At 32.8% G+C, this 13,338-nt stretch overlaps 1 protein-coding gene across 27 annotated transcripts in view; it reads left to right on the top strand.

Annotated features, from left to right (window-relative positions):
* The window catches only part of BIRC6 (baculoviral IAP repeat containing 6), a 222,506-nt gene that overhangs the window by 135,389 nt on the left and 73,779 nt on the right, over nucleotides 1–13,338 (top strand). For all 27 annotated transcript variants that reach the window (XR_011426501.1, XR_011426502.1, XR_011426503.1 and 24 more), the window contains 7 exons: nucleotides 2,191–2,412; nucleotides 3,443–4,223; nucleotides 5,641–5,784; nucleotides 6,239–6,368; nucleotides 9,855–9,986; nucleotides 10,896–11,063; nucleotides 12,196–12,369. Coding sequence is in view for 24 of the 27 variants with exons in the window: in XM_023619262.2 (XP_023475030.2) it covers nucleotides 2,191–2,412; nucleotides 3,443–4,223; nucleotides 5,641–5,784; nucleotides 6,239–6,368; nucleotides 9,855–9,986; nucleotides 10,896–11,063; nucleotides 12,196–12,369 (1,751 nt within the window). In the remaining 3 variants the exon portion in view is untranslated. The remainder of the gene's footprint in view (nucleotides 1–2,190; nucleotides 2,413–3,442; nucleotides 4,224–5,640; nucleotides 5,785–6,238; nucleotides 6,369–9,854; nucleotides 9,987–10,895; nucleotides 11,064–12,195; nucleotides 12,370–13,338) is intronic.

Below are 13,338 nucleotides of genomic sequence, written 5' to 3'. Positions count from 1 at the left end.
TATATCACAACCATGTTGTGAGGGGATCTGTGTAAGTTGATGGAGTCATACTCATATTGTCTATCTTAGGTGGTACTTATTAAATGTGTGAATATAGGAATATTGTGTCTATATTAGGTACTTGGACTATTTTGATAATGGTAATAATGTTTGTTTTGATTACTTATTATCACTTGTTTATAAGACTCTACCATGTTTCTTCTGCTTCCTACCACAAAGTGAAACACTGTCATACCAAGTAAATAATATCTGAATGTTTCACCTAAATGTTTAGTGATTTTTCAGTATAATATAATTTTAGAAGAGTTTTACTAATGTAGTTCTTCCCTGATGTCTTCTACCTCCAAATTGATAAGAACTCCAAGTATTTTTGAAACAGATTTTTAAAAAATTGTCGAGTGGTTTTGATATTCTGTTTTTATGAATATCATCTATATCAGAAGAACATTTATAGACTGTGTGATTCTAAATAATCTTTATGCTAGAGATTATTTCCTGAGTTAATATCCTTTTATATATGTATAGGATATTTCATATCCTTTAATATTTTTGTTAATTTATATTTAAAATGAAATCATTTGGTATTTTCTTAATTTCCTCATAAATTATTAACAAATAATTTTTTGTTCGCTACCTACTCATTTTTATAGGTACTTACTGAGTAGCTGCTATATGCCTGGAATTGTGCTAGATACTAGAGTCTGGCTTTCTGCCCTTGGAGTTGAGGAGACAGAGCAGTGTTACTCACAAGGGAAGATTTACGCAGGTCACACTTGGGGGTATGGAATAGAGTGCCAGGCAGTGAGGGTGTCTAGGAAAAATTGTTACTTAATCACTGATAATGTAATAGGTCTCATTTATTTTCAGCTAATTGCTTTCATGTTCTCTAGATTAAAAATGTTTAAGTGGCGTATTTAACAAAGTAAATTTATTTTCAGCATGATAACTTCAAAATATTAAACAGGCTAACTTCTTTTCCATTAAACTTTTTGCTTTATATAAACGATAGAACTTTTTAAAAATAGATTGGACTGTTTTTTGACAAAGTAAATAGGAATTTATGCCAAATTTTAATCATAATGGTTGATAGGGTTAAGAAATACATAAAAAGTTTGTGTTAAATATTTTTCTAGAGCAGATTTCTTGAAGTATCTTATGATTATTTAATTTTTAATAGTTTTTTATTCTAAGAAAATTACACTTAATAAAATTATTTTCTTTGCATAATTCTTTTTAAAACATAAATGTTTCAGAACTGATGATAGTAACTAGATTGTTCGCTGCTATGTACTGAGAAAATTGTGCTCTTCCCTAATTGTTTCATCTCCCTTCCCGTTCTCTAACTTGTGTTTATTTTCTATTATATGAAATGTAAAGGCTTTTATCTTCAGTCTTCCAGGGTAGAAGGAGGGATTAAGTTGTAGTATATACCTTTGACCCCCTTTCTTTTACCCTGAGGCAAAGATTCTTGTGGTCTAAACTAGAAATTTGAAGGCAAACAAAACAAAGATAATACAGTGTTTTAAGTACTTGGCAATAAGTCTTATCACCGTTCTTTTTTAAATAAAGACTCCAGAGCATTATTGCTTTAAAAAGTCTTTTGCTTTCATTTAGTGGTCCCCAGCTCTAGGGGTTTGAGGGTAGGGTGGTGCTTGAAAAAGTACATATGTTGGGGCTATATTCTGTTATCAGAGTGAGGGAACGTGGGTGGCTGCTACTAGTATTTTATAGTTCGGAGCCAGAAGTATGAAACCTACTATATTGTATGAGATTCTTTGCAGTGAAGAATTGGCCCCAGGTCACTGCTCTACATTGTGTGAATTTGTTATAAAACAAAAGGCAATTGAGAGGAGAGGGTGAGTTTGTTAAGCTATGTATCCTATAGTTGTATATATTTATATATTTTGTCATAAATGAGGTGAGAATCAGTGTTTATTTGCTAAGTTATAGTTGTGTTCTCTCAAACATTTTCATTTGTTGAGATTGGTAAGGTTATTGGAAAATTAGAACTACTATGTCCTTTATTGCTGATATAATTCCTTTTCCCTCCTATTTTAGATTAAAATCATCAAGAACAATTAGTACACTATTCTGATAAATACTTTGGTTACATACAGTGGTGATATTTATCCATATAAAATTATCGGTTGTGGTATAATTGGTTATTTGAATATATTTTCTTCTTTTAAGAATTCAGGCCTTGTTAAAATGGGTCAGTGATTCTGCAAGAGTGGCTGCTATGAAGAGAAGTGGCAGGATGAGCTACTTGTGCCCTAATTCTTCAACCATAGAGTATGGTCTTCTAATGCCATCTCCTTCTCACTTGCACTGTGTAGCAGCAATTCTATGGCATAGTTATGAACTGCTTGTAGAGTATGACTTACCAGCACTGCTGGACCGAGAGCTCTTTGAGTAAGTATGGTTTGTGAAATCTTTTTTTTTTCCCAGTACTAGATCACTTTAGGTTTTCACTTGATGAAGCAGTATTTTATATGCTTATTTGGATAAAAATAATACTTTGAAAATAGTAATTGAATATAATCAGGTATAATTTTGAAATTAGATGTCACACAAATTTAATTAGTCTTCATGATGTTTTTCCCCTCTGTGTTTATGAAGATATGTTAGTGTCCTTGTCCGCTTTTCTCACCTATAATTAAAAAGTTTAAAGGGTGCTTCCACAGTTCACAGTAGTTATTCTCATTTGCAAATTTACCCACTAGATTCTTTTATCTTTAATGTGAAACTATGAAGGAAAAGTATTGTGAGAAATTTTGGAAGACCTACTTCTTTACTTTAGACCAAGTTTTTATAATTAGCTGTTTTTACTGCTTTCTAGACAGCTGTTACAATTGTTCTTTTGAGAAGTAGTTTCCACTTACTCACATTTCTACACCAAACTCAGCTAAGGGTTTGCTGAACTTATTGCCTGATAACTGCTAAGTCTGTAGCAGGATATTATATTTATTTCTCAAGAGTTCTATGACTCATAAAGGTTGGCCTTTTGTCCTCTAGTCTGTCATTTTCATATTTGGCCCTACCAGTTGGCATAATCCATGACTTACTAGTGAAACTCATTAATAGTTTTCAATTTGCAGACATGAATTTAAGCCATCAGTCGTGTCAATTCAATCTAAACATTTCTTTGGTATAATTTTTCATTGTTTCTCTTGGTGACTTTTTTGAGGTCACACACAGAATGGTAGAACTATTTTAATATAAATCTCTTGGTTTTCTGTACTCATTTTACAAGTCTAATCTAACCTCCAATCTACTTAAATAACATATCTCACAAGCAGTCATCCTGAAATCTTAAGTCATAATATTTAATGTCAAATAAACTATAACTTTCATCAGAGTGATCTCTCAGAAATATTTGAAGCAGTGAGGTCTTTCTAAAAATATGTATGTGTTGTTAATGTGGTATCTTTTATTCCCCTAGGTTGCTTTTTAATTGGTCCATGTCTCTTCCCTGCAATATGGTTTTGAAGAAAGCTGTTGACAGTCTACTTTGCTCGATGTGTCACATACACCCAAGTTATTTTTCTTTGCTCATGGGCTGGATGGGAATTACCCCTCCTCCAGTACAGTGTCACCATAGGCTGTCCATGACAGATGATAGTAAAAAGCAAGATCTTAGTTCATCTTTAACAGATGACTCTAAAAATGCACAAGCGCCTCTCACACTGACTGAATCACATTTGGCAACCCTTGCTTCCTCCTCTCAATCTCCAGAAGCTATCAAACAATTATTGGACTCAGGTTTGCCTTCTCTTCTTGTGAGGAGTCTGGCTAGTTTCTGCTTTACCCACATTTCTTACTCAGAAAGCATTGCTCAGTCACTAGATATTTCCCAGGACAAACTCAGGCGGCATCATGTTCCACAGCAATGTAGTAAGATGCCTATCACAGCAGACCTGGTTGCTCCTATTCTTAGGTTTTTGACAGAAGTTGGCAATAGCCATATTATGAAAGACTGGCTCGGTGGGTCTGAAGTCAATCCACTATGGACAGCACTTCTGTTTTTATTGTGTCACTCTGGGTCCACTTCTGGAGGACATAATTTAGGTGCACAACAGACCAGTGCAAGATCAGCTTCTCTTTCTTCAGCTGCTACAACAGGATTGACTACTCAACAGAGGACAGCAATTGAGAATGCAACCGTTGCGTTCTTTCTGCAGTGCATTTCATGCCACCCTAATAATCAAAAGCTGATGGCACAGGTAAAAGTAGAAAACTGGCTTATGTTGTAGGTGTCTCATTTAATATGCTGTCACATAACACTAGTGAAATCAATTAAGAAAGGGGCATGTATTAAGGGCAGGTTGATGGTAAAGTTTGGGGTTGGGTGGATCCAAATTTAAACCATTATTAAAAATAAAGTACTGATACCTCCTCCCTTCTCCCCTGAACTGTCACATAAATCAGTTATTCTTTTTTATGAGGTAATGGGATACTTCATTGAGATTCTAGCTATGGGTCATACATTCCTCCCTTAAAAACTCCCCCAAGTATACAGAACAAGCCTAAAAGAATAAAACTTCAGCTGCTGAAACAGGCTTGATCACTTGAAGGTGGTCATTGAGAGCCTCATCGGCATTGATGCATTGTCTTTTGTTGTAACTGGATTGTTACAACTGTTGGTTTGCTTCTAATGAAGTAGATGTTAGCGTAGGTTTCAGATAGGAAACTCTTGACAAATCACATTAAAAATCTGAAAGGTGATTTTATTGTTTTAAGTCCATGGTGCCAAAAAAGTTAGGCTTATCTCAAGAGTAATTCGAGTTGCTTTTTGCCAGATTCTGCTCCTTTCTAAGTGTTGTGACCTTAAACAAGTTGTTTAACCTATAAAATGGACGTAGTAATACCTGCCTCAAAGATTTTTTTGAGAGGATTAAATATTACAATGTATATAAAGTATCTAGCATAGAGCCTGTCTGAGACGTTGTAGACACCGATAAATAGGAATCAGCTTCTTTTTTTACCTTATTTAGTACTGCTTATTTAGGTCAAACTTTATTAATATCTAGAAGGATAGCTGTCATAACTTTCAAAGAATACTGTATGGTGTAACTGTTTAGAAGGAGAGGAAGATACTTTACTGCCTAATGTGATTAATTATTAGGAAACTGTATCTGCCTAATGTGCCTAATTAAAGAGAAATGATTAAATTACTAATTTTAACCAATTCCACAAATATGGGTATTTGAAAATTTGATTTCTGCCTCTAGCTAGCATGAAATTTTGTGTCCTGTTACTTTCTGGCCTAAATCTCATCTCTCAGCTTCTTCTTAAGGCTTTGTTTTGTATTTTCAGTATACTTTTTTCATAGTTTTTATTGCATTGTAACCACATTGATACTGACTAAATTTAAAACTAAGTTGATTATACTGGATATTTATTATGTGAAAATCTTCTAGTAATAATTTTTCTTATCCACAGAAATTTTTGTTGCACGTTTAACTTTTTGTATACTCTGTATTTATATATTTTAAGATGATATAATGTATTCTTTAATTGATTATTTGATGAATTCACATATACTTGTTAATCGACATTCTTAATTTCCTCTTTATTCTTCAGAGTACAAAGATGCAAATAAATACTGTATTTAACTTTTTAAATCTCTTGCCTGGCCAGGTTCTCTGTGAACTATTTCAGACATCTCCTCAAAGAGGGAACCTCCCAACATCGGGGAACATTTCAGGGTTTATACGTAGATTATTTTTGCAGTTGATGTTGGAAGATGAGAAAGTGACAATGTTTCTTCAGTCTCCCTGTCCAGTGAGTATTTAGCAGTTAAATTAAATTTTAATGATAAGCTGTATGTAAATATATTTTGTAATTTCATATCAGGGCTTGCAGTTATCTCAACATTCTAATTTCTCATATAGCAAACTGCAACTGGGACAAATTTTATACCTAACGATAGAACTTAAAAATCTCTTGCGGATAACCCTCCCTGCCTAGAATAACCTAATTATACTTTACCGTGAATGGTACAATTTGATTTGGGGAAAAGTGGCAGAATATTAGGGTACAGTAGTGCTAATGTAAACGTTGGCCAACAAATCACATGGCAAATAAATGTGCTACATTTGAAGAAATATGTAAAGTAAACCCTTTATATAGTGTGTGCATTATTGAATTTTTAAATTCTTTTATGCTTTTGAAATTGTTTTGTAACGATATACGTTTCTAAAAATCATTTCTTGATTTCTTTTGAATTAATTTTCAGCTGTACAAAGGTAGAATTAATGCTACTAGCCATGTCATCCAGCATCCAATGTATGGAGCAGGCCACAAATTCCGTACACTTCATTTACCAGTCTCGACGACATTATCAGAAGTTCTTGACAGAGTGTCAGGCAAGTCAAATCTAAATATCAATTTTTCTTTAACTTTATGTTAGATGTATATGAAATTTTATTATTTTTATAACTTTGTTTTACTGCATCCACTCAGTCAGCAACCATTTAATGACTAGAAGAAGTCAAGATATCTTCACGTTTTGAAGCATGAGTAAGAAGCTGATGACGTGGACATAATGTACAGTACACTCCAGCACCTATAGTTCTTTTGGTGTGATGTGTGTTATGTATAATAATGACAGAATGTACGGTTGGAAATGTAGACAAGCTGTGGGAAGCCATTGATGGAATTTTTTCACAATAATCCATTTGGCTGTTTTATAGTAGGTGGATTGCAGGGTTTTAGGTTGGATGATAGGATTCTAAGTAATTAACATTTACTAAATCTGGGGAAGAAATGAGTGGTCAAGAGATGAAAATGAAGTAGAATTGACTGGTGACCTTACTGTTTATAATAGTCAGTGAAGAAAGCAGGGAGAACTTTTCCGCTAGGTTTCTTGTCTGTATTTCAAAAGCTCCCAGGTAATGCCTTCAAACAGCATATAGATTACTAAAGTAAAAGCAGCTTTTGAGGGAGAATGCAGATTGATTGTGGATAGTTTGAGTTTATTGCCTCTCAGAAATCCTAATCAGTGAATGAATTCACTGAGCATCTTCTATGTGTAAGCTCAGTAATATGTTCTAGGGTTGTAAAAGTAAGCAAGACACATACTCTGCCCCTCAAAGTGTTTAAAAAGATAAACTGAAAACTTTAAATGTTTGCATTCTAGTTTAAATATAAGTATGTTTCTATCTGTATACATTATGGGGGTACCCAAGTTTTTAAGCAACATTGATAACTGAAGGAAATGAGTATCTCAGAAAAAAGTTAGAGATGTCTGTTTATCAGTTAGAAATACAAATCTAAGCTTAGAATAAAAGACTGGGTTGAAGAGATTTGGGAGTCGTTACCGTACATAGATGGTAAGTGAAACCACATGAATGGAGATGATCACTTTTATAAAGTAAAGTAGAAAGATTCTTTTCCAGTTTTAGTCACTGCATCTAACACAAGTATGTGCATGAAATTGTAATTCTTTCCTACATTTTGACAAGTTACACAATAAAATGTTAGAATAATGTATAAATAACAGCTTTTTCTTATTTGGAAATGTCTGCCTTATCTGTTACAGCTGAACATTTTTGAAAATTTGATTTTATAGACATTTTTCTAACATAGCTCTGAAATTGTCCCTTCTACATCGTGAGGAAAAAAATGGAAATTAATTAATTCAAGGAAGTGGGGAAGAGTACTGAAGTTCAAGTTTTGAGATTTCATACATACGTTTAACTTGATAATGGAAAAGTATAGACATAGTACCAAATAACTGTAATTTTAACATTTTTGTTTTCTTTACTATAAAAGAATGTCTAAAATGTCGTATTCTCTAGTTTAGAATACTTTACATCATAGTTCCCTTTATTACTTAAAAATTTTAAAACTAAACTGATTGCTTTGGAAGAACATTACATCCTAGTAGGAAGTGCAGCAGAGTCATTCTGAGCAAACAACAAAACTGGGTGAATTTAACCTGTTTAGTAATGCTTTAGTCCTTTAAAGTGTATTTATGATCTTTAGCCATATTTTACGATATATTTACATGTGTGTATATATTTGATTAACATATCTGAAGACAAATCATCCAAAGTTATTTAGTCAGTAATTTTATGTACTTCCCATAGCTTTTGGCTATATCGCTTTCAAATAAAGGTTATGTGTCAGTATTTTTTTGCTTTTACAAATTTCTGTCATTGATTTTAAGCAATTTGATTATTACCAGTTTGATTATTATTATATCATATTATTATTATGCCTTGTAGTTTTCTTCTTGCTTATGATTTGGGTTTGTTGACTTTCTTATGTGGGTTTATAAATTTCATCAATTTTGGAGGTTTTTTGACTATTATTTTCTCAGATATTTTCTGCCTCCCAACTTCTCTCCTCTCTTTTGGTGATTCCCAATATACATTTATTAGACCTCTTGAAGTTGTTTCACAGCTCACTGAAGCGCTGTTCGTTTTTTCTTCCCTATTTTAAAATTTGGGGTTTATATATATAAGTATTATATTACAAATTTATATTGCTCTGTCTTCAGATTGATCTGTTTCTCTTTGGTGGTTAATCTGTTAGAAGTTCTATTTGGTTCTTTTTTATATGTTCTTGTCCTTATTTAAAATGTACACAACTTTCCTCTATCATTTTGGACATATTGGTCTGTTTATGTTGATTATTTTTTTTCTCATGGATTGTATGTTATTGCTTCTTTATTTGCTGGGAAATTTTTACTGGATGCTAGACAATGTGAATTTTACTTTTTACTTTTTTGGGTGCTGGATATTTTTTGTATTCTAATAAATATATTTTATTTTGTTCTGAGATGTAGTTATATTACTTGAAAACAGACTTTTGCTTTTAAGGCCTGCTTTTAAGCTTTATTAAGTAGGACCAGAGCAGTTTTTAATCTAGAGCAGAACTTACAGCTGATGATGGAAACTTTTTGTAAACCTGTACTGACTAGTACAGACCTGTTGAGCACATGAGATGTGTCTGGTGAGACCAAGGAACTAAAGTTTTCATTTTAATGTATTTGATTTTAAATAAGTACTATATTAGAATAGAAATAGGGTACCACATTTGAAAATGGAGGTCTAGGGCTTATTTAGCCCCCTTACTGAAGCAATACCCTTCTGAGAACTCTGTTAGAAATTCACTAGGCATTGAGATTGCTAGATATTCCAACCCTCATTTTAGACCCTGGGGTTGGTCCCCTTGCTGCTTTTGAGAGGTAATTTCCCTGGCATAAGGTAGGTTTCTGTTATGTAATGTTCATCAGTAGCCACTAAAGACTCAAAGGAGACCCTTTGTAGATCTCAGGAGCTCTCTCTCTATGCAGGTGTCCTGCAGCCAACCACTACAGAATTTTTTAATTTCACAAAAACAGATGCTATCTAAAGGCAATCCATAGTTAGGAAGAAGCTCTAGAAATTGAGGTCACTGAGATATTTTCAGATACTCAAAAAAAACTATAAAATAGATAATACAAAAGATACTGTTATATTATTTGCTCATTTCACCTTTTTAGTATTGTAATAAAGCATTGGATCATAATTGTGTTGTTAGGAAAGTAAAGAGAACCTGTATCAATCATTTTTTCGTTCAATCATGGTTTTTCATTGCCTCTAGAGATAGTACTGTTGTAATATGTAATATTTTCTAGAGATTGAAAATTTAAGTATCCTGGGTTAAGAACAGTGGTTGAGTCCCTTTCGTTAATATCAGCAAGAATTCAATATCAGACTTTCTCATAACATTTCTTCTAAATCTATTTACATTGCCTTCATATTAATGATAATATAATCTTGTATAATCTTTCCCTGAGGTTTATTGCTTCCCTTCTTAATGATTTTGAGAAGAAATATATTTTACATAATATTTTTCTACAGATACACCAAGTATCACTGCTAAACTAATTAGTGAACAGAAAGATGACAAAGAAAAGAAAAACCATGAAGAGAAAGAAAAAGTTAAGACAGAAAATGGATTTCAGGACAATTACAGTGTTGTTGTTGCTTCAGGTATGCTTTCTATTTTTTTATAGTCTTGATTATGTTGGGGTTTCTATGAAATATAGCAATTTATATTTATAGGAACTTCATGTAATAAAAAATATTAAGGCAAAAACTTGACTTATAATGATGTCTTAATACTAGATATAAAACTATTACACCAGAGATCCATTACTCTTTGGGAGTAAAATTGTTAAACTTATTTTATGTCGAAAGTTTACTGTATTTGATTAGATAATAAACACCTGTGACTAGATAATTCATTTTAGCTTGACAGTGTACAGAGAATTACACTTTTAACAAGGCCACTAAGTGTTAAGCATTTTTTATGCAACTGCAAAGCAAAATGAAAAGTATTCACTAGTTTTCATTTATGATATTGTGTTCTTACATAAAATTAGGGAATAAAAAATAAAAGAAAATTTATTGAAAAGTGAGTTTTTACTATTAGGTACAGGAATAAGAAAAAATGGCCAGGGTAACATAATTTTGGAGGATTATTTTCCTTAACATAGGTGCGATGATTTTAAGAAGGCTTAGCCTTGATTACCTTACTCCTCAAAGAGGAGACTTCTATATTGGTTTAACCTGTCTTAGAGAAGAATTAAGCATACAAGAGTTCCTACATAAATTTGCACAAAACTACTTTCTAGTGAATGGATGGTCATCTGTATCTCAGAAGTATAGTAAGCAGTATTTTTTACTTTCTTGGAAAATAGTTAGACATGTAGCCAAAATTATTCATGGAGTGTCACAAAGGATAAATAGAATCGGGAGATCAGATACTAGATTGGAAGAAACATTTCTGCTTTTTGGTGTTAGTTGGGAATGTGGTGCTTTATTCAAATATCGTACTAATATACTTTTACTTCATTAATGTTTTGGCTATGTAGAATCTTACTGATTTTCTTCTTTTAGGGCTGAAATCCCAGTCTAAGCGTGCGGTGTCAGCTGCACCACCTCGCCCACCATCCAGAAGAGGGAGGACAGTGCCTGATAAAATAGGAAGTGCTTCCTCAGGAGCAGAGACTGCCAACAAAATCATTACTGTCCCAGTGTTTCACCTGTTCCACAAACTTTTGGCAGGTAATATTCACAATGATGAAACATCTAAGAAATTTCAGTGGTCTTACAACTGCATAAATCAGATGCAATCACCAGAATCATATTTTATCAGGTGCTGTTGATGAGATAAATTAGTGAGACTTTGTCCATACAGTTCCCTCAAAGTATCCTTTTTAACACTATAATGTTGCCTATTTACACTTTACTAGCTTTCTAAATTTTGCTGTCAGTGTGCCTTAAAATGATTGGTAAATGTTTTAAAGGGTTTATAACAAGTTATATAGGAAATAATGTGAGGCAAATCTTAAAGAACTAGCTGTAGCATTAGAACTCTTAGATGTGCCACCAATAGTTAAGCAGTATTTTCTCTCCAGCTAAAACATATTCTTTGACTAATATACTTCCATTGATCAGAGTGATATCCATTTTATCTCCATTTTTGTGCTGTATCACTATCATCAAATTGCCAACTAACTTTGAATGGGTTTTCATTCTTAGCTTTACATTGTTAATTTATAGCAGAGGTTATCAGACTGTACCTGGTGGACTGGATGCCTCTTTTTGTAAAGTTTTATTGGGATGCAGCTATGCACATTTACTTATGTATATTGTCTAACTGTTTTCATGCTACAATGGTAGAGTTGTTAGTTGTAGCAGAGACCATATGGCATCCATAGCTTAAAATATTTATCTGGCCTAGCACAACCAGAAGGAGCTACAACTAGAATATACGACTATGTACTGGGGGCTTTGGGGAGAAATTAAAAAAAGAGAAGATTGGCAAAAGATGTTAGCTCAGGTACCAATCTTTCCAAAAAAATTTATCTGGCCTTTTATGGAAAGGATTTGCTATCCCCAGATTTATGGGAAGTCTGTTCCTTTGCCATGAGCTATTTGCCATAGCTCAGAAGATCTTGGTGTGATTTGGTTAGCAACTAATCAACAGTTTCTGTGGATATTTCTTCACGTATTTCAGAAATAGATTTAATTTTTGTAAGCTTTTCCATGGGCTGATTTTAAGTTATTTTGAAATTGGTGGCAGAATCAGATTCTTACCTGTAATTCAATAAAAACAGTAAGTAATTGAGTAAATTGAATCAAATAAATGTCTCCTTCTTGGATTCCAGGTTTAATTTAGTTATGTCATTTTTAGGCCAGCCACTGCCAGCTGAAATGACACTTGCCCAACTTTTAACTCTCCTGTATGACCGAAAACTTCCTCAAGGTTACCGCTCAATAGATCTGACTGTTAAATTGGGATCAAGAGTTATCACAGACCCAACTCTGTCAAAAACAGATTCTTTTAAAAGACTACACCCTGAAAAAGGTATGTGTATGATACTCCTTTAAAATTACAGTCTATAATCTGAGCAGACAGGGATTTCTATAGCTGATGACTTGATTTACCTTTGTTTTCATTGTGTCAACTTAACAAGATATTTTTCTTCCTGACTGAGCTATTTGTAAATAGAAAAAGTTGCCATTATTTCCATTGGAAATTAATATTAATTCCTCTTATAGCATCACTTAATTTCTGATGTTATTTCTATGTGAGCCATGTGAATTGTTTATCATTTTATAATCAAAGTGAGAACCCAAATTTAGAATTTTCAATTTACTGATAGTTGAGTGGTATTTCATGCTCATAAACACTTTTTTCCCTCAAACAGAAATGGGATTGTACATTTTCTTACCTTTTTATTTTTCCTTATATATTCCATTAAATTAAATGTGCTTTTTTTATTGCCTATTTTTTTCCTATGGGTATAACAAAATTGATCTTTTCCCCAATTGTGGAACATTCTGATTGTTTCCAATTTTCACTACTATAAATGCTATTTATGCAATGATTTTCATAGTATATATCATCTTATTTTAACTTGAGTTTTTCTCAAGATTCAAGTTCAATATTATTAGCTTTTTGTCCTTTTTAGTGAATTTTAGTATATTTCCATTGCCCAAATTTTCAGCAGGATTGTCTTTTTTAATGTTTATAGGGTCTGATTATTTGTGAACATACTAACCTTTTGGTTTTCCTTTGTCAGTGATTCAGAGTTAAACCAATATGGTATAATTTTTAGTTTTCAGTAAGAGAAGTAAGTTTTTCTTAATTGGATTCTTTAGAGCATAACATGTACGTATGTTAATATTTGCTGTGAATCTCTAAAGACTTACTGATTTGTACATAAACTGTAACTCACAACTATGCCCTAAAGGACAATGCTTCTCCAACTTCACTATGCCTATAAATTACCTACAGAACGTTGTTAAACTGCAGATTATTATTCAGTATGTG

Source organism: Equus caballus, chromosome 15 (genome assembly GCF_041296265.1).
Source record: "Equus caballus isolate H_3958 breed thoroughbred chromosome 15, TB-T2T, whole genome shotgun sequence".
Taxonomy (NCBI): Eukaryota; Metazoa; Chordata; class Mammalia; order Perissodactyla; family Equidae; genus Equus; species Equus caballus.
The sequence above is the reverse complement of the archived record's forward strand: the minus strand, read 5'-3'. Positions and strand labels throughout refer to the sequence as shown.